The sequence below is a fragment of the Aspergillus versicolor genome (assembly GCF_001890125.1).
Source record: "Aspergillus versicolor CBS 583.65 unplaced genomic scaffold ASPVEscaffold_13, whole genome shotgun sequence".
Classification (NCBI taxonomy): domain Eukaryota; kingdom Fungi; phylum Ascomycota; class Eurotiomycetes; order Eurotiales; family Aspergillaceae; genus Aspergillus; species Aspergillus versicolor.
The window spans coordinates 496,300-522,261 of NW_024467536.1; the positions used below are offsets into that span (position 1 = coordinate 496,300).

At 52.0% G+C, this 25,962-nt stretch overlaps 14 protein-coding genes across 14 annotated transcripts; 6 read left to right on the plus strand and 8 right to left on the minus strand.

The window, feature by feature from the left end:
* Positions 1-180: 180 nt before the first annotated feature.
* ASPVEDRAFT_88767 (uncharacterized protein) lies at positions 181-579 on the minus strand (the record flags this gene model as incomplete). Its single annotated transcript, XM_040818406.1, has 1 exon — positions 181-579. The coding sequence occupies one exon, from the start codon at positions 577-579 to the stop codon at positions 181-183; it is 399 nt and encodes a 132-aa protein (XP_040673281.1).
* Positions 580-1,358: 779 nt separating this feature from the next.
* Positions 1,359-2,024, plus strand: ASPVEDRAFT_33740 (uncharacterized protein; the record flags this gene model as incomplete). Its single annotated transcript, XM_040810775.1, has 1 exon — positions 1,359-2,024. One exon carries the CDS (start codon positions 1,359-1,361, stop codon positions 2,022-2,024), a length of 666 nt encoding a protein of 221 aa, XP_040673282.1.
* Positions 2,025-2,112: 88 nt separating this feature from the next.
* Positions 2,113-3,888, minus strand: ASPVEDRAFT_88769 (glycoside hydrolase family 43 protein; the record flags this gene model as incomplete). Its single annotated transcript, XM_040818409.1, has 2 exons — positions 2,113-2,279; positions 2,334-3,888. 2 exons carry the CDS (start codon positions 3,886-3,888, stop codon positions 2,113-2,115), a joined length of 1,722 nt encoding a protein of 573 aa, XP_040673283.1.
* A 326-nt stretch (positions 3,889-4,214) lies between these two features.
* Positions 4,215-5,252, minus strand: ASPVEDRAFT_142019 (glycoside hydrolase family 43 protein; the record flags this gene model as incomplete). The annotated part of the gene is made up of 2 exons (XM_040807792.1): positions 4,215-4,840; positions 4,904-5,252. The coding sequence occupies 2 exons, from the start codon at positions 5,250-5,252 to the stop codon at positions 4,215-4,217; spliced, it is 975 nt and encodes a 324-aa protein (XP_040673284.1).
* A 186-nt stretch (positions 5,253-5,438) lies between these two features.
* On the minus strand, positions 5,439-7,700 carry ASPVEDRAFT_155358 (uncharacterized protein). Its single transcript, XM_040808455.1, has 6 exons — positions 7,393-7,700; positions 7,290-7,346; positions 7,114-7,243; positions 6,869-7,067; positions 6,420-6,818; positions 5,439-6,361 (listed from the first exon to the last, which is right to left on the minus strand). Exons 1-6 carry the CDS (start codon positions 7,538-7,540, stop codon positions 5,681-5,683), a joined length of 1,614 nt encoding a protein of 537 aa, XP_040673285.1. The 5' UTR covers positions 7,541-7,700; the 3' UTR covers positions 5,439-5,680.
* A 340-nt stretch (positions 7,701-8,040) lies between these two features.
* On the minus strand, positions 8,041-9,398 carry ASPVEDRAFT_155359 (uncharacterized protein). The gene is made up of 4 exons (XM_040808456.1): positions 9,007-9,398; positions 8,756-8,959; positions 8,279-8,701; positions 8,041-8,218 (listed from the first exon to the last, which is right to left on the minus strand). The coding sequence occupies exons 1-4, from the start codon at positions 9,279-9,281 to the stop codon at positions 8,089-8,091; spliced, it is 1,032 nt and encodes a 343-aa protein (XP_040673286.1). The 5' UTR covers positions 9,282-9,398; the 3' UTR covers positions 8,041-8,088.
* A 250-nt stretch (positions 9,399-9,648) lies between these two features.
* On the plus strand, positions 9,649-11,465 carry ASPVEDRAFT_56881 (CocE/NonD family hydrolase; the record flags this gene model as incomplete). The annotated part of the gene is made up of 2 exons (XM_040815268.1): positions 9,649-11,274; positions 11,328-11,465. 2 exons carry the CDS (start codon positions 9,649-9,651, stop codon positions 11,463-11,465), a joined length of 1,764 nt encoding a protein of 587 aa, XP_040673287.1.
* Positions 11,466-12,361: 896 nt separating this feature from the next.
* ASPVEDRAFT_142510 (uncharacterized protein) lies at positions 12,362-14,584 on the plus strand (the record flags this gene model as incomplete). Its single annotated transcript, XM_040807843.1, has 3 exons — positions 12,362-12,992; positions 13,116-14,147; positions 14,214-14,584. 3 exons carry the CDS (start codon positions 12,362-12,364, stop codon positions 14,582-14,584), a joined length of 2,034 nt encoding a protein of 677 aa, XP_040673288.1.
* Positions 14,585-14,862: 278 nt separating this feature from the next.
* ASPVEDRAFT_56883 (glycoside hydrolase family 43 protein) lies at positions 14,863-15,962 on the plus strand (the record flags this gene model as incomplete). The annotated part of the gene is made up of 3 exons (XM_040815269.1): positions 14,863-15,145; positions 15,199-15,316; positions 15,359-15,962. 3 exons carry the CDS (start codon positions 14,863-14,865, stop codon positions 15,960-15,962), a joined length of 1,005 nt encoding a protein of 334 aa, XP_040673289.1.
* A 232-nt stretch (positions 15,963-16,194) lies between these two features.
* Positions 16,195-17,553, minus strand: ASPVEDRAFT_88776 (phytanoyl-CoA dioxygenase family protein; the record flags this gene model as incomplete). Its single annotated transcript, XM_040818413.1, has 6 exons — positions 16,195-16,364; positions 16,435-16,800; positions 16,856-16,905; positions 16,970-16,990; positions 17,071-17,286; positions 17,345-17,553. The coding sequence occupies 6 exons, from the start codon at positions 17,551-17,553 to the stop codon at positions 16,195-16,197; spliced, it is 1,032 nt and encodes a 343-aa protein (XP_040673290.1).
* Positions 17,554-17,836: 283 nt separating this feature from the next.
* ASPVEDRAFT_202402 (uncharacterized protein) lies at positions 17,837-19,267 on the plus strand (the record flags this gene model as incomplete). Its single annotated transcript, XM_040809373.1, has 2 exons — positions 17,837-17,887; positions 17,931-19,267. The coding sequence occupies 2 exons, from the start codon at positions 17,837-17,839 to the stop codon at positions 19,128-19,130; spliced, it is 1,251 nt and encodes a 416-aa protein (XP_040673291.1). The 3' UTR covers positions 19,131-19,267.
* On the minus strand, positions 18,843-21,293 carry ASPVEDRAFT_368002 (Zn(II)2Cys6 transcription factor domain-containing protein). Its single transcript, XM_040811296.1, has 4 exons — positions 21,116-21,293; positions 20,831-21,057; positions 19,908-20,780; positions 18,843-19,859 (listed from the first exon to the last, which is right to left on the minus strand). The coding sequence occupies exons 1-4, from the start codon at positions 21,184-21,186 to the stop codon at positions 19,135-19,137; spliced, it is 1,896 nt and encodes a 631-aa protein (XP_040673292.1). The 5' UTR covers positions 21,187-21,293; the 3' UTR covers positions 18,843-19,134.
* A 764-nt stretch (positions 21,294-22,057) lies between these two features.
* On the plus strand, positions 22,058-22,554 carry ASPVEDRAFT_88779 (uncharacterized protein; the record flags this gene model as incomplete). Its single annotated transcript, XM_040818417.1, has 4 exons — positions 22,058-22,141; positions 22,191-22,270; positions 22,338-22,394; positions 22,446-22,554. The coding sequence occupies 4 exons, from the start codon at positions 22,058-22,060 to the stop codon at positions 22,552-22,554; spliced, it is 330 nt and encodes a 109-aa protein (XP_040673293.1).
* A 182-nt stretch (positions 22,555-22,736) lies between these two features.
* Positions 22,737-25,622, minus strand: ASPVEDRAFT_76409 (beta-glucosidase). Its single transcript, XM_040816347.1, has 7 exons — positions 25,469-25,622; positions 25,222-25,415; positions 25,104-25,156; positions 24,818-25,040; positions 24,519-24,768; positions 24,290-24,452; positions 22,737-24,234 (listed from the first exon to the last, which is right to left on the minus strand). Exons 1-7 carry the CDS (start codon positions 25,593-25,595, stop codon positions 22,926-22,928), a joined length of 2,319 nt encoding a protein of 772 aa, XP_040673294.1. The 5' UTR covers positions 25,596-25,622; the 3' UTR covers positions 22,737-22,925.
* Between the last annotated feature and the right edge of the window lie 340 nt (positions 25,623-25,962).

Here is a 25,962-nt window from a genome sequence, read left to right on the forward strand (position 1 = left end):
GCGGCGCGGACGGATGATTATAGGGACGACGGAGGGAATAGTCGCGTCTGGGGCCGTCTAGTTTGGGTATCGGAGGACTTTCTATAGCAGAAAAAAAAAGTTAGCCTTCATTCACATGTCATTTGCTGTCCGTGGAGGATGGAAAGGTAGTTCAACCTCACTCACAATACCATTCCTCTATCATAAATTCAAAACAACAACCACAACTCCAACAACACACGCCGCCAATCCACCACCAAAACCACCAGCAATTCTCCCTGCACCCCCGGTATCCGTTGAATCGCCCTCCCTAGCCTCGGGAAAGACCTTCTCGAGACAAGCGTCTGGTAGCCCATCCGCAAACGCCCACTGGTCAGCCGGGTCGCAATCACGGATGCAATTGAGCATGGGGGCGCCCAGGAGTCCCCGGCAGATGCATTCTGTGCGGGTACGTCCGGTCTCGGAGCCCTGGCACCAGGAGGAATTGGAGGGGTTGGAAGAGATGCAGGTGTTGACGCAGGACGGGTAGTTGGAGTCTGCTGCTGTTGTGGTGATCTGGAGGAAGGAAGCGAGCAGGGTGAGAAGTAGGAGAGGGGACATGGTTGATAGGAGTTGTGTTGTTGCGATTGAGGAAGAAAGAGGGAGAGCGCGAGTGACGCAAGTGAAGAAGAATAATTGCGGGATCGGCGCGGATCCACCCGCTTTGGGCCTCACCTCCACGGCCCACCGGGAACAGTTCGGGGATGTCGGTGACTGTTCTGCAGTTTATCGGAAAAGCAAATGCTGTTGGCTTCTTTGGGCTGGTTGTTCCTTGTTGGCTGTTGAAAATGTGGCTGGGTGGTTGTCAGCTGGTGTTTGGTTGTCGGACTGCAATATATATATTGATACCTAGCTCAACCCAGTGTTGTGGTAACTACTAGTAGTGATTAGATATTGCAAACCATCAAGTACTAGTATATGGAAAATAGTACAAGTGCTGGTTGTGGACGTCATACTTCTTCATGGTCCATACTGCTCTGTGGAGTTCTGACATCGACATGTTAGGCGCAGTTATTCCAGAAAGCAATGCAGTGAACATTCATTCACTTATTCAACACTAAAGGAATTAGGCCCGAAGGGTTCTATTTGCTGAAAAGCAACGCTTACTATAGAGAAATTCTCATAACATCATGGTTCACATAAAGCATTGTCTAGTAGTCTCAGCTCATAAAACCTCAAAAGAGAAGGAACAATGAAAGCACACTTGAATTCATGCACCAGCTTTGATCCCCTGTCATTCTGTTGACTACAAAAACCATTACAAATACAATAGCATCGTTAAGATCCAACCTACAATCCTTCGAAGTCTAGCAGCCCTCTTATCCTAAAGGAGCCGAAGAATGTCTCCAACAGATACCCGGAAATGCCCGAAATGCCAGGGCCCGGTCCAGGACTCATGTATTGACCAGAAACACATAGGACCGCTGCCTGTTTTACCAGTGAACGTTGGACCCATACAAACACAACAGAGCGAGAGCAATACGCCGTCGAATCCCACGCCCCGATGCCCTACCTGCACCCAGACAATCCGGCCGGAGTGTCTTATCAATAGCCATATTGTCCCTTGTAGGGCATGCGGATTGTCCTTTGCCTATTGTCCACCCTCACCAGATGAATCTACCGAACCGTCCTACCTAGACTGGGACTACAAAGACGCTATGAATTGGCTTGAGAGTCAGTCTACCGATGAAGCCAACCCGGATACGACGAATACGACCAAGGACAGCGGTGATACGGCTACATTCGCGCCTCCCACTACGCACGCCTGTATTGCTCGCAAACTGGAGAGGAGAAAGGAAAATAATAGCGAAAATAGACGAGTTATAATTGCTGGACATTTGGAATGGGAGAGGACATTGAATTCCCTTCGACAGATGACTCCCCTCGCAGACGAGGTTTCTGCAGCTGTTCGTGCTCTGGTGGCCTTGAAGAAGGAATGTGATGCCACGCATGACATGCTGGAACTGGTTAGGATGAGCGACCCGGCAAGGGAAAGTGATAGTTAGATTACAGTTTGCCTTTGCCCTTGGAACGAAATGTGATGTGGTGTGTTGTCTTATTGTATTGCTGGCCGTGGGTACTGTTGTATGACCCTTAGTAACTAGGTACAATGTTGTCATAATCGACCTTTTGGCCCAGTCCCTCGTATGTCCAGTTGCTGAAATATGCAAAGTCAGCTTCTGTGTCAAGACCTTTGGCCTGACTTGTACTAGCCCTCTGGCCATGACCGCCGTAAGAAGCATAAACACCAACCAGAGTACCTAGTTCGTTAGTCAAATTCTAAGAGCAAAAATTGAAAAGGGGACATTTCATACCTGTAAACCGCCCAGTGTCTCCAGAGACCACTCTAGCATCAACCGTACCAACCGGAATACTATTACCTGGCTTCGATGCCAAAGATGCCGAAAAGAGGTACGTCTCATCGTCCACAGCCTCCACACTCAAGGAAACTGTTTTATTGCCCCAGTTCCTCGGAATATCCACGGTGACATTACGCAGTGGGCCATCGTAATTCCCTCGCCCATATGTTTTGAACTGGAGAATTCGTGAATGGGAAATATGGGCAATGCTAAGGTCAACGTGCTGTTCCTGCGTTAGGAACAGACTAACCCCTGCCTCAACGTTCGGAGACCTCGGTGCAAACTCTAGGTCCACGCTGAAAGAAAAAAGTGTATCCGTTTGCCGTCTCGCAATAAAGGTAATCGGATCCGTAACAGAGGATGCATTATACGACGGCCCATAAACCGAGGGTCTCAGACGGAGTGTATGCGGGTGCCCCTCTGGGGAAACAACATAACTCGACTCGTCCGGCAACCGCCAGTAGACAAGATTCCTGGGAATATCAGACCCAGGTGCGAAGGTAAGATGTTCTGGCTCGTTAATCGGACGGTCTACTTCACTCTTTGGCGGCAAAGGAGCACGCATCACACCCCGAACAGGCTGTAGAACGGGCCAGCCTTTCTCCTCCCACGTCCCCGAAGTCAAGATCGTCTCTCGGCCCATGGGATAGTTAAGCCATTCAGGCCCCGAGCGCGTAGAGAGCGCAACCCCCCACCAGTTTCCATTGCCGTCTTCGAACAAGTCAGCATGCCCGACGGTCTGGAAGTACTGGGTCGTATTGCGATTCGTCAAGACCGGGTTATCTGGACAAGGCTCCCAGGGTCCCGTGCGGGACTCTGAGCGTGCCATAGTCACAGCGTGGTTTGTCTCCGTTCCTCCCTCTGCTATGAGCAGGTAGTAGTACCCATCTTTGCGGTAGAGATGCGGTCCCTCGGGGCTTGCACCACCTGTTCCGTTCCACAGATACGTCACTGGCCCGATTTCGCCGCTTGCGAGGTCGAGAGAGTAATGCTGGATCATGCTATTGTCGGCAGAGGTTACGTAGACCTGTCCGTCGTCGTCCCAGAATATATCCGGGTCGATTCCGTGGACCGGAAAGACGAGGGGATCGCTCCACGCGGCGTCGCTGTAGGGATCGGTGGATGTAAACACTAGGCCCTTAATGCTAGGTCCTAGGTTTGAGACGATGAGGTAGAAAGTGCCATTGCGGTAGCGCAGGGTCGGGGCATATATCCCTCCCTGCTGGCCCTCGGTGTCGGCGGTGTCAGGGATCTGGCCCGGTCGGTTGAAGATGTTGCTGGCGAGTTCCCAGTTCTCGAGGTCCTTGCTGGCGTAGAGTGGAAGACCTGGGAAGGCGATGAACGTTGATGCTACGCAGAAGAAGGTCTCTTGCTCCGTTACGTAGACACACGAAGGGTCTGAATGCCAGCCGGGCAGGATGGGGTTGGTGTAGGTGCGGTCGGCGGACGCGAGAGTGGCACCCACAATTGCGATAATTTGCAATATTGTTGGGAGACTGGGCGATTTCATGATGGGTGGTATGGAGCCCTAAAGAGATAGCGAACGGACTACGCTGCGGGAGGCGGCTGCCTCTATATACCCCCACGGACGGATTGCACTTTACGCCGCCTGTTTGGATGCGGGGACTGACTCCTTTCTCGTGCCATTTAGATAAACCAATGTCGATCAGCTTCTTGGCATATACATCTTAGCCTAAATACCTGCATGCATTGCCCACATATCCGACGTGCTATGGGCAACCCCACCGGCATTAGCGGCCAAATATCCCCAGTCCCTCATGGTATCAACAAATCCCCGGCGTTCAACCGATCCGTCATAGAATAACTAGACATGCCTCACCCACTCGGCTCACCATAAGCATGCGCCCAATCCACAGGCACCCCCAGATTAGGGCTGCCATCACTATGCGTCCCTACCAACTGCACCATCGTATACCGACTATCATCACAAGCACCCGCACTATTACTGGTCGCGTGATACGCAATCCAAGTCTGAGACGCATCCGGACTCTGAAAGAACGAATTGTGCCCGGAACCGTAGTTCCCATTCGCGCTCGAAAAGACACAGCCGTTATACTTGCTCCATGCGCTCGCGCTCATTGGGTTCGTGACACCGTCCCACGTTAGCTGCCCGAGACAGTAGTATGGGGTCCAGCAGTAGGAGGCCGAGTAGATGATGTAGGTCACGCCATTATAGTACAGAGCGACGGGTCCCTCGTTGACGGGGGTGCCATGCGTTTCGAAGCCGAGGGTTGGTTGTGATATTACCGAGATCGAGCCGGTGAGGGAGGTGTAGTCGGACCCGAGCTGCTGGAGGCAGATGGATTGATATGATACCCCGTGGAAGCACGAGTACATGAGGAATATGCCCCAGTCATTAAAGCGCAGGATCGAGGCGTCGATTGACCATTCGGTTGTTAGTTGGCCTGCGTAGGAGTAGTCATCCCAAGGACTCGAGCCACCTGTTTATGATTATTTATCCACCCAGGAGAATCTATATGTGTCTAAATAAAAACTGCCCATACCTGCGAGAACGTGCAATCTCTGCCCATCTAGGTTATCTCCATTCCCTGCTGTAAAGTAGACGTACCACCTCCCGCCGAGATAGTGCACCTCCGGCGCCCAGACATTACAGCATCGAGAAGACGTAGTGTCTGAGTAGATGACCTTGCTAGTTGCAGTTTTCAGACCCTCGACCGTTGTAGACCGCGAGATCTGGACATCGGTCCATTCGGTGGTGAGAAGGTAGTAGTAGCCGCCTGAGTACGCAATGAAGGGGTCACTCCCTCCAGGGTTGCGGATCGGATTAGTCCACGCAAATGCCACAGGAAGAATAGATATAAGCCCGAAAAGGACTGAAAGACGTCCAAGCATGTCGATCTTCATCCTGTAGGGTAGAATATCGTTCAATTGTCTGAGATCGGCAGGTGATCGGCCCTGGATGATCTGCCACTACTTGTATCCCACCACCGGAGCTTGTGATTCTTGCTACAATATACAGTTTTCCCATTAGCCCAAGACCGAAGAATACGATATTTATCCAATTGAAGGAATTGATGGGTTCTGCAGATTCCCCGGCGCGTGGCTTGCCTAGACATATGGCCCGCCGGGATATAGCTGTATTCGTCCATTTACACTAGATACCCCGAATACCAAGACCCGTCCTAGGATACCACGGAGGTGATATTCCAGATAGATGATTGAGTGTATCGAAGAGAGCAAGTCCACAGCCAGCCCATCAAACAGGCCACATACTAGCAAGCGGCACGACCAACCCTAAGCAACCAAGCAAGTATAGAATCTCAAGAAATAATAGCATCCCTCGCAAACTTCCCAGTCAACCCCCTAATCTTCTTCCCCCAGATATAAACTGGAATCCCACACACCCCCAAAGCAGCAGTCAAACCCGCAAACGTCCCAAAGGCCCCGTCATACCCATGAGTCTCCACAAACCTCGCAGTCCCATAGCTTGTCCCAAATGATATAATCCCCCGAAACGCACAGATAATAACCAACAGCGGCCCCGCGCGCGCTGGATAGCTATCAAGGAGATACGTGATCGCGACGATATTGGCACCCACGAAGCAGAAGTAATACGCGGCCACGGCCCAGACGTAGATGAACCAGTGGTACTGCTCCGGATACTGGCCCCCCTGGCCGTAGAGGACGGCGGTGAACGTCCCAACAATAATCGGGAAGATCAGAGATATTATTCTTCTTTCTGGCTCGTGCAACCCGTTGTTGCGCTTTGCGAAGTACTTCACTATGTAGTCGGATCCGTGGCCAAGGACGGGGAGGGCGGCAAGGGCGACGACGATTTGCCCGCAGTTCACGTAGCTAGTGCTTCTGTTGGGCCAGTTGTATGGAGGAGCCTGGAGGATCGTGGCGTATGTTGTTCCGATGGCGATGTTTGTCCCTATTGTCAGGCCGTTTAGGCAGAGGGCCCAGAAGACATTGGGGAAGAGAAGGAGCTCGAATGTTTGCTATAGAAGGTCAGTTACATATCGGCAGGTATATAATAGTATAAAGAAGATGGCTTACCCGTAGAACTTCCCAAACCTTCACCCAATCCGGTTTCCCGATCCAAAGACGCATATCAGACTTCCACGTCCGCGGCGCATACCGTTCGAAGTCCAGCGGTGGACGCTCAGTGCAGGCCCCGGCTTGTCCTCCTTTGATAGCCTCAGTCCCATCTGTATCTTCGCCAGAGTCCCCCTCCTGGAAGGATGCAAGAGTGCGTTCGTATTTTGTCTCGGGAAGGAAGAAGAACGCAAGGACAAGCTGTGCACCAGAGAGTATAGCACCGAGGCCGTACCACCACTGTGGCGTAATGGCATTGGCAATTTCACTGGCGAATAGAGTCCAAACTGCTGTTAGACTGACCTGGATAGCCTGCTGGCCCATGAGAGCTTTGCTGCGTTCGTGGAGGAAGAATATCTCCTGTTAACCAGTAAATATTTAGCTTCAATGGAGGAGCTGTGTCAAGCTACCTGGGTTATCATGGGAACGAGGGCTTCGCTTTGCCCGGCAGCTAGGCCCACCACGCACCGTGACCAGAGATGCCACTCGTAGGTCTTTTCGAGAGCGCAGAGGATTGCTCCGACGACAAGGATGATGGTTGATACTAAAAGGACGATTCGTCGGCCAACACCAATCGCGACCGGCATTCCGATTAGATTTCCAATGCCCCTGGACTTTTAGTAAATGAACAGCCCTTGTAGAATGGACGGCGTACATGAACAAAGTCGGATAGGTCATTAAATGTGTGATATCCTCATAGTCCTTGCCCAGCGCGCTGTACTCCGGGATATAGAAGCCCAAGAGTCCCCCAAACCCACTGACCAGAGCGAGACCGAGTGTCGAAACTGAGACATGAGAGTGGAACACAGAATACGAGGAGAATCTACTCACAGATGGAGATGACCACAAGCACAATCCACTTTTGCCACATTGCCATATTAAGGGGGTCTACCAAGTTCAGCATCCTCCCCAGGGAATACAGGTGAACGCTCACCTCTGGGATCCGCCGTTGGCGTGGGGATATAAACGATCTTGCCCTCCGTGAGCTTCACAGTCCCCATAACCTTCCTCTTGTTGGGCGTGGCTCCGCCATCTTCAAGATGTTCGACGTGGCTGATATCGGCTTTGGTAGAGTCAGCCATTGCGACGACAGTATTGTATACTGTATGAGTGTCCCAGTTGGAGCGGCAGACAGGGGTGGGAAAAGCGTGGTATATATCCAGATGCCCAGAATGCTCGCAACAATCCCAAGCCAGTTAACCGCCACGTATTAGACAGCTCAACCCCAGGTTCTCCACTGTGCCGATGTTGACATCCCCAGATAACGGCCTTGCCCAGGATCCAAGCTCCTGAACGCCTCCGCATCCCGAGGGACGAGCCTTGGCCAGATTCGGGGGCTATCTCGGCGGTCGCCGTCAGGGCTCCGAAACTGTTCAGGACCTCGGAGGCGCCCCGGATTTGAAGAGTCCGGGGTAAGGCATACCCATGTTGATCAATGGCTTGGTTAGGCCTGGTGATGCATTGTAACAGAAATGTGATGTCCTCATGACGCTATCACTAGCACTACAGTTCTTGTAACAGAAGTGTGATGTCCTCATGGCGCTATCACCAGCAGTACAGTTCTACATCAGATCGAAATAGTTGTATAAAAAGTGATTCAATATTCTGCCAAATGCTATGAGCATATCTCCTAGTAAGCCCGCACACCAGCCAGCTTCAGCACTGAATCCGTCAACTCTGGCTTCTCAAACGGTTCTGTCCTATACTTAGGGCACACCTCCCCATTCCTCATCGGTTTCTCCGACGCCGGACGAATATTGCTAGACACGAAATTAGCCATCGATGCCACAAATCACACTAGAAAGAAAGCATAAACCCACCAATGCGGCCAATGCGTAGTCCCCATATAATTCTCAAAGCACTGCTTCTTCAACTCCAGCGCCTTCTCCGTCGCAAACCGTTTCGGCGTCATACAGACATACTGCACATGCCGAATCTGATCGCCCTCAGGCAAGCAGGCATAGTGCATCGTCCTCGAGTCCCAGAGGACAAAGTCTCCAGGCTCCATGTTGATTTTCACCAGCTCGCATCCCCGCTCTTCGAACCATTTCAGATCCTTCTGGTGGAAGAGGAAGAGATCCATATATTTGAGCTCGGGTGGTGGTGCGTCTTCATGGTCGTACGCGTCGCGCTTCTGGGCGAAGAACTCGTCGAAGAGTTTCGCGGAGCCTTTCATTAGCATCAGACCGCCGTCTTTGGGGCCGTTAGGTGCGAAGTTGAGCAGTCCTTGGACAGCTTGCATTCTGCACGACGTTAGTAACAGGCCCTATAAAGATATAGAGTGCATGGAGACGTACCCCTTCCGGTTAGGGTTCTGGTCGCAATGCGGCCACGGGCTCCAGTTCAGGTCCTTCCGACGGGGAAGCGAGATGTTCAGCCCGTCAAACGAGCAGAGCAGCTCTTTAGTCTCCCAGAGCTTCTCGAAGATATCGATCACGGCGGGCTCCGAGCGCGCTTCCCATGCCATCTTCTCGTGGGTTGAGCCGTACGCGAAGTACATCCTAGGCCAATTAATAACTGCGTACACCTTTGGGCTTGGGTGACCTACCCTCCTTTGAAACTAACAGGGAGATGCTCGGCAGTCCAGGTACTTTCATCCTTCTCATCGAAGCCCAGGTCAAAGTTCTTCAGCCACTGGATCTGCTTGTCGCAGTAGTACTGGGCCTTTTCAGGGCTGATGACGTTCTTGATCACGACGCAGCCGTTTTTATGGAACTCGTCGCGCCAGTCGCCATAGTGGCGGTCGCTGAAGTCAACGAGATCCTTCACGGTGTATGACTCCTGAGTCGCCTCTGCGATTTCCTGGATGGTAGTGGTGGACATGGTGTATAATGGTAGGCTGTGATAGGGTATTGACTTTGCTGGTCTGTCTGGTTTGCGGATCTTCTGGTGGGTGTTCAAAAATCACTTAAGTAAACGTCCGTAGGCTGGGCATTCTCCTCCATCTCCGAGATTGCTTGCAATAATCCTCTCGGCGCATGGTGTTGGGCTCGGGGCACTCCGAATCCCCCGCATTAGGGCTGCCGAGGGTTCGGGCGCTAAAGCCCCGAAGTCTTGTATAGACGATCAGGTCGGATGTGGGGGACATGCGGGGGATTCAAGATAATTTTATAAAAAGTACAAGACACCAGCAGCTAGAAATAAGCCAACCACGTCAATATCGTTCAATCCGAATTGTCAAGTTAACACCATGCCGCCCCCCGTCCAAGCCGCATACAAACGCATCAAGCCGCCCAAGGTAGGCGAGAACGGCTACGTCGAATTCAATCCCAAATCCGAGATTCTCCCCGCAGGATGGAACGGATTCAATGCGAAGCCGCTTAAAAGCGCGATCCGCATTGATCATGACGTCGAGATGGTCATGCGCGATGGCGCCAGGCTCTACGCAGATATCTACCGCCCCGCCGAGTCGAGTGAGAAAGTCCCCGCCGTGCTCAGCTGGTCATTCTACGGGAAGAAGTACAGTGCGCTGGATATGCTGCCCATGTGTGTCTGGAACTGCTGCGTGCCGCGCTCTGACCTCAGTGGGCTGGAGAAATTCGAGGGTCTGGACCCCCAGGCCTGGTGTCCGCGGGGGTATGCGATTATCAGTGTCGATACCCGTGGAGCAGGGAATAGCGATGGTTTGATTGGCGTTATGGGCGCTCAGGATGCGGAGGATGGATATGATGTTGTTGAAGCCATTGCCAAGATGGACTGGTGTAATGGGTCTGTTGGCATGGCTGGGAATTCGGCCCTGGCTATCTCGCAATGGTTCATTGCCGCGCAGCAGCCCCCGTCTTTGAAGGCTATTGCGCCATGGGAGGGATCAGGAGATATATACCGAGAGCAGTTCTGCAGAGGTGGATGGTTCTCCATGAGCAATTTCGATCTTATCACCAACGAGATCGTGCGCGGACAATCGAGCTCAGGTATTGAGGACTTTGAAGAGATGTACCGCCGGTCTCCAGTCTCGAGTCCATTCTGGGAGGATAAGCGGGCTGATATGACCAAGGTCGACTGTCCGGTCTATATAAGGGGCTCTGATGTTAGCTCTATACATACAATGGGCTCAATCCGTGGCTGGCTGCAGGTGCCGCACGACAAGAAATGGATCCAATGGGGCAGCAAGCAGGAGTGGTACGAGCTGTACAGCTGCCCCGAATCCATGGACGAGCTTCTTGTCTTCTTCGATCGATATTTGAAGGGAATTGAGAATGGCTGGGAGAAAACACCCAAAGTGCGGTGGTCTGCACTGCAGTTCGGCGATCGAGAGGCCATCGACAATATCGTCCTGGAGGACTTTCCAGCCCCGAGCACCCAATATCGCGAGCTCTTCTTGTCATCGCAGACACTGAATACCAGCCCGGTTCAAGCCTACGAGAAACTCTCGTATGATTCAGCGTCGTCCTCCAGCTTCGCCGAGTTTTCGTACACCTTTGACAAACCATCTCGGTTAATCGGTCTTCCAAAGGCTGTGCTGTACATGTCCTCGGAGGACCAAGATGACTTTACAGTCTTCGTTATTATTCGCAAGAAGGATAAGAATGGAAAGCCGTTGATGCATCTCAACTTCCCCTTCCAGGCCACCCCGGTCAAGTCAATCGACGATATCCCGCAGAAAGAGCAGGCCAGTCTGAACCTGCACCTCGGCTCTACGGGCATCTTGAGGGCGTCACACCGTGCTATTGACAAAGAGAAGAGCATCCATCCCCAGTTCCCGTTCCATCCTCACTCGCGCCAGGACAAAGTGACTCCGGGGGATATTGTCAAACTAGAGATCGGGATCTGGGCGATGGGTGTGGATTTCGAGGCTGGGGAGACCATCAGCGTTAGGGTGAGTTATCCCTCTTCCTTTATGAACCATCTAAACGATGCTAATTATTTCAGGTGTCCGGCCAGTTCCCTAGTATCGCTGAGTATAAGACGTGGTCGAAGCCCAGGCCGGAGCATGAGCTGAATCGTGGGAAACACTTTATTCATTGTGGTGGAGAGTACCCCAGTTCTGTAATTCTCCCATTTATATAGATCAGACGCTTCCAATAGACATGCAATTCACTGGACCGAATAAACTGGCTGTTTCCGTAGAGGAGACTAGGATTCATTCTGTTCGAGCTTTGCCCATAAGGGCTAAGCAATATATACCACATCATTCATTTAATCTCAATGGCCTAAGTCCGATCCAAGGAGCCCAACAAATAATTACAAATAATAAATAGATAGTTACAGCCCGAAAGCCTCCAAGGTCAGCGCAGATTTGGAGCAGTTGTACTGCAGTCAATACATGTGGAAGAATGGACCCATCGCAGGGTATTTCCTAGACCTGTTTTGTGTCAGGAAATTTCTCCAGCAACCAGGAACTCTTTGTTGTACCTGTGTAGAGCCCATCGGTGATCTCTCGAGATGCTGCGCGATCTGGAGTAGGGCATGTAGAACGGGGCACAAATGCACGCTGCCAGCGATACCGGGACCACTATCTTCGACATCATCATGTGTGATATCTTGAATACATGCTGTCGTTGAGATCATGATAGGCATTGAAGTATGTAAAGAAGCCAAAGAACTATCCATCGGAGGTGACCGTTGCCCATGAGACGACCTGCAGGGTCAGCGAGTCATACTCTCCAGATGGAGTAATCATTCTGCTTCTGATTGGACTTTGCATGTCTCCAATATCCTAGCCTTCGGCGCATAATGCTCAATCCCTCAGCGCCGATTGGAGCCGAACTGTTGGCCGAGGTAATTCCCAGACATCCTCCGGAAATCCTGGTCAGAATGGAGACAAACCCCACGCTCCGGCCCCGCAAACCGGCCGCTTCCCCGCGGGGCATACAGATGCAGCTAGCGAGACCCAGATATTGACGCAGTGCCCTCGGGGGTTATACAGAGCTCGGTTGCTCCGTGAACAGAGGACTACATGCACAATGGACCGACCACCCCCGGCAAAGCGGCCGCGCCTGTCAATGGCATGCAATATATGCCGCCAGCGAAAGGTGAAATGCGACGCCGAGTATCCTAAATGTCGAAACTGTCGGGCCAGGAATCAGTCCTGTGTTACCACTGACCCCCAGCGACCTGGATGCCCTGGAGTGCGCGAATGGCTGGAGCTGCCCGAGAAAGGGCAGAACAACATAACTACTGCACCAGTGAATGGAGCGTCACAGGAGACTGTATCAGGATCAGGATTAAGCCCTGCCCGACATGCACAGACTGGCGAGGGTGAAGCTGGCCCTGACAGCGAAGAGTCGCCCGTTCGCCAGCCCTTTGATACTTCGGTCAACACCGAGCAGGGCACAAATCGCACCAAGATCCTGGGAGGAAGCAGCTCACAATGTCTCGCCAAGTCGCTGGATGTCTACTTCAAGGCAGTGCGGATGAAGCCTGTGTCCGGCTTCTTTCGGCATGGCATGCGGCATGCCGAGGAATTAGACATCGCCCTGGCTTTGATGCTCCCTGACCTGCCTGATGCTCAGAGACGAGGGCGCTTTCTCGCTGTTTACCAGTCGCGAATATATCCACTGTACCCTTTCTTCAGCCTAGCCGCCCTCACAGCCAGTATCGATCAACTGGCTACGGTGGCTGATTTCAAAACGCTACCTCGAGATGATATTCCAATTCTCGTCTCTACCTACCTCGTTATGAGCATCGGTGTCGATGAGGACTCCCAATGCCCGACAGAAGAAGGCGAGCGCTATCTCCACGCTGCTGCGAGCCTGCTGGCGCATATCATCGTCGTGCCCTATGTGCCCACAGTTCAGGCTCTCCTACTATTTACCATTGCCTACCGTGGCCACAATCAAGAGGGTCTGGCCTGGCAAACGCTAGGAATGGCCATCAGAATTGCGTACACCCTTGGACTTCATCGTCCATCAAAACACACATGCAAGGAATCCGCCGAGCATAATCTGCATACCCACATCTGGGCAGTCTGCTGCTCCTTCGAGAAAGTAATGCATCTCGCCTCCGGATGGCCAACACTTATACCAGACGATCTCATGGCCCAGCCAGAGTCACTAACAAGCACAAAAAACCGTTTCCTCCAATGGCACTTGGGGCTGGCGCATTACCAAGGCAGCATCAGCCAGCACCTCTACAGCTACCGTCGCTCGACGTCCCAAAGCAACAGTACCGATCGACAGATCCTCCTCGACACAGCACGCCTCGACCGCGGCCTTCTCTCCTGGGCGAACCAAATCCCCTCTGAGCTCCGTCCGGGAAACGACATCATCTGCTCGAACGACGAATTCCACATCATCGCCTTCCTTTCCATCGAGTACCACGGCACAATGATAGCCCTGCACCGCGCCGCACTCATCGCCCCAAAGTCCAAGATCGAAGAAGAGGTAATGAAACACTGTCCAGACGACCCATCACGGTTCCGTCTCGCGAATGGCGAAACCGTATGCGTGAATAGCGCTCGCGCCATTGCGAAACTCAGCATCGAGTTGCAGGATCGCGGGTCCGATAGCTGCCTTATACCCGCTGGCACTGCTGGTCTCGCCTGTATTTCGCTCGCCATATACCTACTGAAGAACCCCTCGTCGCGGCTACAGGCTACGGATATGCAGCTGTTGAAGGCTTGTCTTTCCTATTCGAGCACGCGGTTCGCGCAGTGTAATATCGACCCGAGGTATATTGAGGGTCTTGCTATGATTTACGAGCAGATCCAGAGTCGCTTGGAGGGACTGCCAGGGGGAGCAGCAGAGTCCAGTCCTCTAAAGCTACAGGAAAAGAGGCCTCATACCGACTTTTCCACGCCACGGGCGGCTGCTAGAGAACCGGCAATATCGAATCCTCTCTGCCCTCTCCCTACTCCAGCGAGCAATGCACCGGTTACCCCTGTAACAGCCCACGGCTCCAACCACGGCCGAACTAACGGACTTCACCAGTTGGGACCGCGGAGAGCGCAGTCATTCTCCCATCCTGTCTCCGACGTGCGGGGCTCGATCCAGCCTGACTGGACACATCCCGTGCAAGACCTTTCGCTGGATAATAACACGAATTCTTTCCTAGAGCTGCCTGGGCCGGATACGGCAGACCTCCCCAATGGACTAGACGAGATGTACCCCTTCGAGGGATTTAATGTTGAGGATTTGTGGAACTGGATGTTGTACTTTGATAGCCCACCGAGTGCGGATGTTGCGTAATCTGCTGATATTCAGACTTGCTCCAATTTACGATGGATGCTTTTTAATTATTAACCGAGTTCACTACGTCAGGTATAGACGTGCGTATACCAAGACCCCGGTGGAGAATATATGCACTTTGCGGGGTGAATCCTCCGGTGGAGGATCGCCGTCTGCACGTATCATTTAACCGATTAAAGCTCGATGACTCTTCAATAACCCGTCCAAGCGCTGAAGAGCGTGGTATATATATCATTATTTCGACGCCCAGTGTTTCAAAGACCTCGCCATCACCGACCATGCGTTTCTCTTCAGTCTTCACAGCCGTATCGCTGCTGGGCCTGTCAGCTGCCGCTGTCCTGCCCCGTCAGGATGAAGCCTATGCTGGATACCTTCTTTCTACATTTACAGACGCGAATCCATCGGTCTTCTGGTATCTCGCTGATGCCTCTGACCCGCTGGCCTTTACGCCACTGAATGGGGGCGATCCGGTGCTTGCATCCACACTTGGTACAAAGGGGGTGCGAGATATATTCTTGACATCAAACGAGGATAGGTCGGAATATACCATAATCGCTACTGGTGCGTAGCATATAGATCTTGGGAGTGAATTGGTTGACTTACTTGTATATTAGACCTCGACATCAACGCCGCCGGCTTTTCCTGGGACCAAGCAACAAGACAAGGAAGCCGTGGCCTTATTATCTGGAAATCAGAGAACCTGGTAGACTGGTCGGAACCGACGTTATCCATGTATACCCACCCAATCCAGGCTCTATAAACAGAATCTAACAGCACCAGAATCGAAGACCCCACAGCCGGAATGGCCTGGGCGCCCTCGGTCGTCTACAACACCACCGAATCGCAGTACTACCTCTTCTGGGCCTCACGCCTGTACGCCGAAGACGACACTGAACACACAGGGGACGCATCTCTCGATCGAATCCGCTACGCCACAACAACCGACTTCACAACCTTCAGCACCCCCGCTGACTACGTCGCCCTGGATAGCGAGAACGTCCCCCTCATCGACCAGGAATTCCTCTACCTCGGCACACCAGGCCACTATGCGCGCTTCCTCAAAGATGAGAACCCGACATACGTGTACCAGGAAACCACCGAGGGCGGGCTATTCGGGGAGTGGACGCGGAACGGCGAGTATATAGCCGAGACTGTGTATGAGGGCCCTGCTGCGTTTCCTGATGTTAATGTTGACGGGACGTATTATCTCCTCTTGGATAATTATGAGGAATATGTACCGTTTCGGACGACGGATATCGGCTCTGGTGCGTGGGAGCAGGTTACTGGGTCCGGGCTGCCTGGGGGGTTGAAGCATGGGAATGTGTTTTTGTTGACCCAGGCGGAGCTTGATGCTGTTAAGGAGCGCTATGGATCTTAAGCCTGGTCTGAGCAGAGATACTCTTCAATTGGCCTTCATTCCAGTTAGGTGTCATCCACGGTATATTCCTCTTTGTTGCCTACGGGTAAGAGAGCCACGACTACGTTATATCTGATAGGTGCTTAAACCATAAATGGCCCAGCTGAAGTGTAGTTAACATCAAGTTCAAATGCACAACTATCAGTAACTAATTCGACCATTGAACTGCCACACTCAAGCCATAAAATGTCGATCAAGCACTCTGCTTGATATACGGAATCCCAGTCAACTTAAACGTCCGTTCACTCAAAACCGGCTCCTGAACCGGACGATCCCGAGTCTTGGGACACCTCTTCCCATCCCTCATCGCAACATTCGTACCAACATGCGCCGCATTCGGCCAGTGCGTAGTCCCAAGGCGTTCTACAGACCAGTCAGCCACACGGCAAACGCAAACCGAACAGCAAAAAAAAAAGGAAAAAAAAAAACATACCCTCAAACGCACCCCTCTTCCTAACCAAATCCTCCCCACTCGCCTCCTTAACCGGCATATAGCACGTATAAACCGCAAGTCTATCATTCTCCCCCTTAGGCGGGAGGTTATAATGCGGCACGCGACTATCCCAGACAATCAAATCGCCTGGCTCCGCGCAGACCTTCACCCACTCCAATCCATGGTCAGCAAGCCACTTCATCCCGTTCTCTGTGAACCCGAACCACTCCGGCGTCCAGGCTGGGATGCGTGGCTCGGAGGCCATCTCGCGGTGGAATTGTTCAGAGACTTTGTGGCCGCCTGGGCAGACGATCAGTCCCCCGTCGTTCGGGCCGCAGGGGTTTAGGTTCACGAGGCCTTGGAGGCCTATATAAAATTAATTAGCATCTGTATTCGCTTGGGGGAATTAGGGGGACAGTACAGCGGAAACCGGGCTTGGCTGGGTCTTGGTCTTGGTGTGGCCAGGGCTTGCTAGGAACTGTTAGTCACTGGAGTTTCACTATTTGTTTGACCTTAATGAAGGGTGTTGACATACTTCTCAGGCATATTCTCTCGACTATAGATACCAACAGTCAGCTCTCGGTCAAAGTACACGCCGATATACCAAAACGTAAGGATGGAGGTGGATATACATACTGCGCAAACTGCACATTCACAACATCAAACGAGACAATCAAGTCATCGTCACCATAGACCTTCGCAAAGGAATCCACAACCCCAGGCTCGCCACGAATATCCCACACCCATTTCTCATGCGTCACACCATACGCCAATATCATGCCCTTCTCGTTGATGACAGGCAGGTTGGCGGGCTTGATGCTCGACGGGTCGGAGCGGTTGTAGCCGAGATCACTGCCATATTATCAGCATGAGTTACTTCTCGTTGATGTATAAGAGAAGGGGAATATACAATCCCTCTAGATAAGTATAAAACTCATCCGCGTATGTAGCGGCACGGTCTCGCGGGATCGCACCCTTGATCACCGCGTATCCGTCTCTATTCAGGGCATCGCGGAAATCGCCGTAGTTAGTGGGAGACCCGTCTAGGGCCATGCGGCCTTTGGGCTGCGTTCCTGTCACGGTGACGCCGGTGCTGAGCTCGGTTGTTGTGGTGGACATTTTGGTTGGGCTTGGTTTGGTACCTATGGAACTGTAGATAGGGTGGGTAAGGTAGGTTTGCTTGGGCAGGGTCTAGTCTATTTCGTGCTTTTATCTGAATTTGGCTTCTATTCAATAGGTCTGTTGCTCCGAGGTTCGGGGCTCGGGGGCTCGGGGCTGGCCGAGACTGTCCCTTTACAGCTTATCCTAGCCCCGTCCACGGTGGGGTGGTTCGGCTCCACGTAGGATATATCTTGGTTCAATTCTATGGTGGTATTCTACCGAGATTGTAGTATTATCCAGTATGGGACTGAGAATCATCATCGTCGGTGGCGGAATCGCCGGGCTCGCAGCCGTAAGACTCCCTTCCAACTCGCGAGATCGTCTAACAACCATAGGCAATTGCCCTTCGCCAAGGGGATAGAGACATTACCATCCTGGAGCAATCGGCTGTCAGCCAGGAAATCGGCGCCACGATATCCCTCCAGCCAAATGCATCCAAGATCGTCGAGCAGCAATGGGGACTTGCATCGAGTCTCAAACAGCATGGCTCCATGGTAGATGAAGCGTTCGAGGTTTATAATCTCGATGGCGAAATGCAAATGCGCATTCCTCTACTGACGAAGGATAAGTATGGCGCTGAGAGAATGATGTATCACCGTGCCGATCTACATCAAACACTCAAGGAGCGAGCTACGTCTGCCGACTTTCCGGGTCGCCCCGTAGCACTTCATACAGCAAGCAGAGTTACAAGCTGTGACTGCGACAAGGGAACAGTGGAACTTGCTAGTGGACAAGTCCTATCTGCAGACTTAATTGTTGGAGCTGACGGTATCAAAAGTGCGATCCGTAAATATGTCCTCGGAGAGGAAGAGAACGCAATACCAACAGGACTATCCGCGTACAGGATGATGATTCCAACGGAAGTCTTAGAACAGGAACCTGACTTCGTCAAGGTCATCAATCCCCGAAAGGGCTGTACGACAATGGTAATGGGCCGGGATCGAAGATTGATCATGGGCCCAGCAAGAAACGGCAAAATTTATAGTACCGTGGCCCTTGTGCCAGACGAGAGCATGAACGAAAATTCGGAGAACACTAGCTGGACAACAGCAGGTGACCACGACAAGATGATGAGATCATTCGCAGAGTTCCCGGAATGGGCGAAGAAGCCTCTCCTGCTAGCCAGAGGGACGCCCTTGGGCCTATGGCAGCTGCGTGACTTGGATCCATTGAAAACGTGGTATCACGGCCGGGCGATTTTGATCGGTGATGCAGCCCACGCTATGTTACCCACACAGGGTCAAGGTGCCAGCCAGGCCATCGAGGATGCGGAGGCATTAGGGGCTTTCTTCGATGGATTTGAGAAAACTACCCCTTCCAACTCGCTAGAAACTGTGGCCCTGACCAACAAGGCTATTTTCAGATGCCGCTATGATCGAGCAACAACGATACAAGCGTATAGCCGTCAAGCTGCGAAGCCGGCCACTGAGACCGGTACTCGGAAAGTGCAGATGAATCCAGCAGAGTTCATGGACTATAACTGCTCTTACAGCGGTGCACTCGACTGGCAAAGGCGTCAGGGGGTGGAAACTTAGTGCATTATGTTAGAATACCATGGCCATCCCGACGGTCAATACCGCTGTATGGCATTCCCCATTCCTCGCAGAGGTCTTGGATTCGGTAGTCCGTAAAAAGCCCAAAGTCGTCTCCCATACCCCGGAGTATATGCAGTAGGCTCCGTCGCTCTTGGTCATCTGTCAAGGACCGTCCCGCGACGTAAAGAGGCTGCAGCATGTATTTTTGTACGGTTTCACTGGGCATCGCATGCATTATTGGAATGATCTCCATCGCGTGCTTTCGTAGGTCGTACTGGAGGCTGTGGTATGTCCCAAGGAGGTCATTCCCGTCCCGGGTATGCCGGATGGGGCGGTTCGCGAGGAGTACCATTCGTGCCATGTGGTAGAAGGCTAAGGTTATTGCACAGATGTCGCTTGCGAACCAAATTTCGCGCGAGAATGGGTCTGCTATTGGTGCAGGATTCGGCTCGGCGGGTGGCCATGCAATGGGTATATAGAAAGACTGGGGGACCGCGTTCTGCCAACGGTCGAAGTCCTCGTTCATCTTGGTCCACTGGGTGATATCCCCAAGGTCGCAGTTCATCAGTTGACACATCATCCTAACCAATGATTTGAATAGGATCGCTTCTAGCGGCGCCTCTCCAGCTCGATTGGTCATGGGATGCCCGTCGGAGTCAAGCGGAAGGCCCATATTGCGCCACAAAACTAGATCGTCAGGGTTGATGCGAGTTGTACTTCGCGTAACAACTAGACCAATCGTTAGTACGGTTGGAAAAAGGGATAACCGGAACATACAAGCATTCAACATGTCGTTAATGACAACAAACCAGAACACGGCATCCAATGCCCTTATCGGCTGCGGGACACGACTCGCAGTTTCAAAGCATCCTGGCTTTGTGAGATGAGGTCGAAGGAGTCTAAAAGTGCCATCCAGGTGACCTGACCAGGCACGTATGGTAGAGTTCACGTCCTCGTACTGACACAGAATGCAGGCTGCCAGAATAGAGTAAGGGAATTCATCTCCGTCCCCCTCGCTGGTAGAAATATGGTCACCACTCTGCGGAGTCAAGCCCAATCCATAAACATAGTTCGGCGATAGTGAATATGATCGATCCTTGCTTGAGATCTGGTTGGCGAGCAGCTTGATCGCCTTCTCATAGTACTTAGCTCCATACCACGTAAACCCCAATCTGCTGTCAATCAGCGCCTTCATCATCAAGCTTTGTGTACTTGTCTGCCGGATCTGGGTTTCTGGGTGTCTTGTCTGGCCTAACTGCTTCGCGCCTAAGGCACAGGCAGCATATCGTACAAGCGGACTCCAGTGGGCGAGGGCAACAGCGTTTTGGCTGAAATAGGATTTGCCTCCGCATACGTCCATCCACTGGCCAGGCCCCTCGGAGAAGTGGCGGAGGAAGAATGCGATCTCGCAGCGATCTTGATAGCAATCTTCGCTGGGGGCGGCTGGAATGCTGTAAGGGCTCTCGTGCATCCTCGCTGGGGAGTCCATATGTTCACTACCCGAGACCGCTGCAACCGGGGTTTTAGGGTGTTCTGTCCTGGCTTCGGACTCCGTGGTTGAATCAAGTTCTCCCTGGTGAGCATTGTCTCTGTTAGGTGAGCTAATTGGCCATTGAAGAGCATTTTCTCTCTCCATTGGATTTGTCGAGTCTTCAGTTGGTGGTTAGTGATCGACCATCGGTAAGATCTCAAGGTCATACCATTATGTGAAACACCATCCCCCGATCTTGCATCGGTGCCTCCCCGCTGGCGGGACGATTTCTGAACTTCAACAGGCGAACTCTTCTCGGCCGGTGTGACCATAAAAGAGTACGAGTGTGGTTTGAAGAGGCTGTCTAAAATCCGGCAAGACCGGCCAGTTTTGAGGCACTGCCCGCATTCCGGCTTCTGTTCGTCGCATTTAATCTTGCGGCTCCTGCACTCTGGACTAGATGCTGTCAGATATTGCATCCACGATAATATCTATAGGTGCAGACAACACAAACCATCCTTTTCGGGACCGTGACTCCCGTTTTGTGCGGGTGGGCGTCACTGCAGGAGGTTGGTTTCCTGCCATCGACGGAGTGGCTGACGCTACTGGATCGGGTAAATGATGCGACTTTTGAGGCCGCAGGGGTTGTCTGGTCAGGTCTACATCAGAATGTCTTTGGACGAGAGATGAATATCCGAGGGAGTTGCAGTCAACTCGGAGAACCTCCGGTCGGCTCTTTTACTCCTTTGGGCTGTCACGTTACCTCCCTCGACTACGACATAGTCACGATTCGTTACTGGCTGCTTGTAGACTCCTGCCATCCAATAAAGCTCTCTTAAGTCAGTTCATCATTAGAACCTGTGAAATTGAAATATGATCCTGCCTGGGAATCTGGTCTAGGTCCGGCCATGCTGGAGATATATATCTCTTCACAACCTGGTGAACAGCCTACAACGTTACCACGAGGATATTGATCTCTGTTAGAAACATCGAATGACACATGCTGCTTTATTACCATTTTGGAGGTAACTCGGAATATTACGCAACGGAAAAAGCGAGACATCCATCGATACGGGTCAAAAGCCTAGGACTTCGGTATGGACATATACCTGAAAGAAGCGGAAATGATGGAAGTCGAAGGATTTCCTCCAGACCTCATTAACCTCTTCTGGGAGTCGGTCGTCTCACCTGCAGGAACTGCTGCATCGTGACGCCAGGAATCGATATCAGCGACAAATGATCTTTGAAGGCAAAGCCAAGAGATCTGTCGATCGCGAGCCACATCAAACAATTGGAATGCACATCGTTTTCCTTCAGGGCCGGATTGCAATCTGCTGACACTGCCAGAGCCATGTCATGCCTTATAAAGACGGCTGGACTGGCGCGCCAGTCTTCTCTTGACAACAACACCAAGAACAGATAATTATACGAATCTCCTCTACACACAGCCACTACAATGCGTCTCGCCCTGTCCTTCGCAGCAAGTGCCCTCCTGGTGACTCTGACCGCTGCGGCGCCCCAGGCCCAGCCTGCGCCCAAGGTACGTATCAGAGTCCTCTGAGGTCGTAATCCTACTTACACTTTTGTAGGTCACCATCTACAACAAAGGCGAGTACAAGGGCGAGCAAGTGACATTCGCAGCAAAGGGCGAATGCAAATCCATTGCGCCGTGAGTGTACCTTGTGATGAAGACCTGGAAATTTTTGAACATCTAGCTAATTGATTTGTTCCTGTAGGAGAATTGAGTCTATCTCGATCCCCGGCAAATCAGATGTCTGGTGCCAGGTCTTTAAGTAGGGAACCCTGTCTACTGAGTTAAACACGACTGTATTGACACTCTGTAGCAACAGGGAATGCCAGGGTGAAGGCGGCCGTGTGATAGTTGATTCAGTAGCCCAGTTCTCTGTGGAGGAAGTGTATCCTGCAGTTATTTGCAACGTCTTTCGCGACTAGTGGTAGCTGCTCTTGGGTGTCACTGTTGTAAAGCACAAACAGGAGCATCAAGTGTAACCATCCGGCATTTTATTGAGAGTACAGTGACTTATTTCCACAGGTTGCCAATTCCTAATAATATTTATCATTATTCACATCGTTGAGTAAAATAATAGTTTCCAGCGCATTCCTAGATTATTCTCCTGCAGTATACTAGCACTCCTCCAGTTAACATAGATCTATACTACAGTGTACATGCTCCGAAGGACATAATGTACCGCTGTGATCTGAAAGCCTGATGCTATTAAGGAACGGGCGAGGGGGCTGAATCTCTACGTGTTTCCCAGGACTCTTCAACCGCACTATTCGTGCACAAATTATTAAAGTTAGAACTAAAAGGACAAAGTATTCTCAAGGGGCAAGTCCCTACTATCCCTACCAACGTAGACCTTATAATCCCCCCTCTGGAGGAGCCACTCCTGCGCATCCGTATCCCAAGTACTCAAGTCCCGCCGCGTTAAAGCAAAAGTAACCCTCGCCGACTTTCCAGCCTTGATAGCCACCTTATCAAAACCACGAAGCTGACGAACAGGCCCGTTAGGGATTCCAACATACAGCTGGGCAACCTCCTGTCCATCAACGGACCCTGTGTTCTTGACCGTGGCCGTCACAGTGACCAGCTCGTCGAAGAGTCGCGGATTTCCTCCTGGGACTACTTTCGATGTTTTGGCAGGGTAGGCAGCAGCCTTACCCTTCTTCGACACCCTCAAGCCGGAGTACTCAAATGTGGTATATGAAAGGCCGAACCCAAAGGCATACTGCGGCTCGATCCCATCCTTATCAAAGGCGCGGTAATCGATGTACACCCCCTCCGAGAAGTTAGATTGAGGAAAATACTTATACTTTCCTTCCGGTAGCGACGGTTCAAGGAGGGATCCATAATCCGAGGGCTTCTTAGCCACAGTATACGGGAGCTTACCGGATGGATTCGAGTCGCCGTATAGAAGCTCCACCAAGGCCCGTCCCGTGTCCTGGCCAGGAAGATGCGCGAAGATGATACCGGTGACATTTGCGTGATCGACCCACGATTCAACAGTGCGGATACCGGCGTTGTGGACGGTAACGATGGTGTTGGAACAGTTCTTCGCGACGTTGGTTACGATGCTATCGCTGTGGCTGTCGGATAGTGCTTTACGGTCGAAGCCCTCCTCAGCGTAGGCGTTGATGAAGACAAGGCACACGTCCGATGTAGAATCCACGTTGGGATTTTCAGAAGTGAAATCCCAAAGAACGGACGAGCCGTCTTCGTACGCCCGGCGCTGAATAGCGTCAATGGGGGCGTCAAGATAGGCAGGTGAATTCAACCCAGATCCACCACCGACGTGCAACGTCCGGTTTTTATACAAGTCTGACCTGGTCCGCGTTGTGCCAAAGTTAAAATTATTGCTCAAGTCCATGGTCATCGGGCCGTAGGCATCATATCCGAATACAGATATCAGTTTCGGAGATTTGAGCGGGAGTGCGCCATTGGTATTCTTTACTAGCACGTGGCTTTCGATTGCGGATTGCAGGAGGACTGGTTTTGCGTCCTGCGATGTGGCAATGACGGCCTGGTGGGGCTCGCTTATGCTCTTGGGCATTCCAATTCCGGGGGATTGGAAGGCAGTGTCCTGGTCGAGGTAGTACCAGGTTGCCATGACACTGATACATGTTAGTACTGGAGACGGAAGCAGGAGATGTTAGGCTTGTGAAGTACCGTGTAACCATGTCATCCAGACGTGAGGCCTCCATGGATCCATTGGCAATGGCGGTTGTCAGATTGCTGTTCCATGTCTCAGAGGAAGGCATAGCAACATCCAGTCCAGCATTAGCGCCAGCAATTCCAGCATGCTGGGCGCCCCAGTCAGTGACAACGTATCCTGTTAATATTCAGCCAATATTTAGCTTCCGTGCACATAATTATGCCATTTGAGGGCGGGGCGTACCCTGGAAGCCGAGTTCAGTCTTCAAAAGACCGTTCAGTATCTTACTATTCTGACAGCCATAGGAATTATTCAACCGGTTATACGAACACATAATGTTCGTGGTACCAGCAAGTACCGCGTCCTGGAATGGCCAAAGGTACAGCTCATGTATTGTCTTGTCATCGAGATTAGACGATACAGACTGGACGGCGTTTCCTTCAGAATCAGTCGTAGGGTTACGATTGATTTCCTGTTCATTGGCGATATAGTGCTGCGTCTTATTAGCCCTCGTAACGGACTCCCCGTCATGGCAGACACACCTTGAGCGATGTAGCAACCTTCTGGGACTGAAGGCCCTTTACAGACTCAGCTACCAGAATGCCACTTAAATAGGGGTCAGCGGCGAATCCTTCCCAGTTGCGGCCCCCGAGGGCCACACGTCCGAGGGGACCAACAACGGGGCCAAGAATCATGTTGACGCCCTTTTTGCGATATTCTTTGCCCATATGGATAGCTCGTTCGTTGGCGAGATCGCGGTTCCAGCTGGGTAGAGCATCAGTAAGTTGTTGCCTTTAATAGTGCTGGTGTTTAGGGCTGGGTTCCTACCTGGCGCCAACTGAAATTCCAGACGACCAAGCGTTAACATAGTCGGTCCCTCTCTATACAAGACTTGCTTTAGTATGCAACCACATTAACCTAAATAAAGCAGGTGCGCAATACTGACCAGTCCATTCCCCGCGTCGCTCATGCATATACCCGGGAACCCCAGCCGGTCAATGCCCTGGATGATTCCGGAGCAGCCAGTGTTGGAAGAGACACCGGCAGTGAGGTTGACCTTTTCATCATCGGAGAGCTGGGCAACGAAGGCCTTGGCTTTCTTGTATGCAGAAGCCCAGTTCCCTGCGCCAACTCCCTGGGCTACTCACGGGTTAACAAGTAGGATGTGGGGAAGGAGGCAAGAGTGGACATACGGGAGGGGTATACAGGAGGAGACTCTCCATAGAAGTAGGAATCACTAGTAATGACATCTTCGGCTGCGGCGATGCTACCAAACGCAAGGCCGAAGAGCAAGCCTGCCCTGCCCCAGGAAGGTATCATTTTGAGGGAAAGGGGACTCGGGAATCCTGTTTGGCTGGTAGCTCGTAGTCAAGGAATGTTACTCTTTATATATGATAGCCCCTCTGCCCTCTGTAGCCGAGGCCTCGCAGTCTGCATCTCGCGTCCACGACGCTGGCCGGGTATACATCGGCAGAAAGAAGTAATTGCATGTCCGTGCGGTAGGTGGGGGGATATACTCAGGGCCATCCGATTGCTCAGTACGTGTTGCTTTAACCGGAAAATCCGGTAAGCTAAGCTCCAAGAAGCTCCGAGTGCGGAGAACCTGGCTGGCAACAAGGATTTACCAAGACTCAGATCATCACTCGCAGGAGTCAATGTGGGGAGAGCAACGTGGGCCCTACCCCGT

Bases quoted from the DNA above. Each gene is read 5' to 3' on its own strand.
- ASPVEDRAFT_155358 (XM_040808455.1), bottom strand. From the start codon at position 7,540: ATGGCTGACTCTACCAAAGCCGATATCAGCCACGTCGAACATCTTGAA. The intron at 7,068-7,113 runs GTACGCCGTCCA...CTAAAAGTCCAG, and splicing joins ACCTATCCGACTTTGTTCAT to GGGCATTGGAAATCTAATCG. The intron at 6,819-6,868 runs GTAGCTTGACAC...ACTGGTTAACAG, and splicing joins TCGTTCCCATGATAACCCAG to GAGATATTCTTCCTCCACGA.
- ASPVEDRAFT_155359 (XM_040808456.1), bottom strand. From the start codon at position 9,281: ATGTCCACCACTACCATCCAGGAAATCGCAGAGGCGACTCAGGAGTCA. The intron at 8,702-8,755 runs GTACGTCTCCAT...AACGTCGTGCAG, and splicing joins CAGAACCCTAACCGGAAGGG to AATGCAAGCTGTCCAAGGAC. The intron at 8,219-8,278 runs GTGGGTTTATGC...TTTCGTGTCTAG, and splicing joins ACTACGCATTGGCCGCATTG to CAATATTCGTCCGGCGTCGG.
- ASPVEDRAFT_368002 (XM_040811296.1), bottom strand. From the start codon at position 21,186: ATGGCAGGAAACCAACCTCCTGCAGTGACGCCCACCCGCACAAAACGG. The intron at 21,058-21,115 runs GTTTGTGTTGTC...GACAGCATCTAG, and splicing joins TCACGGTCCCGAAAAGGATG to TCCAGAGTGCAGGAGCCGCA. The intron at 20,781-20,830 runs GTATGACCTTGA...CACCAACTGAAG, and splicing joins GGATGGTGTTTCACATAATG to ACTCGACAAATCCAATGGAG.
- ASPVEDRAFT_76409 (XM_040816347.1), bottom strand. From the start codon at position 25,595: ATGATACCTTCCTGGGGCAGGGCAGGCTTGCTCTTCGGCCTTGCGTTT. The intron at 25,157-25,221 runs GTCAGTATTGCG...AGTCTTGTATAG, and splicing joins GCGACGCGGGGAATGGACTG to AGAGGGACCGACTATGTTAA. The intron at 24,453-24,518 runs GTACGCCCCGCC...GAATATTAACAG, and splicing joins GACTGAACTCGGCTTCCAGG to GATACGTTGTCACTGACTGG.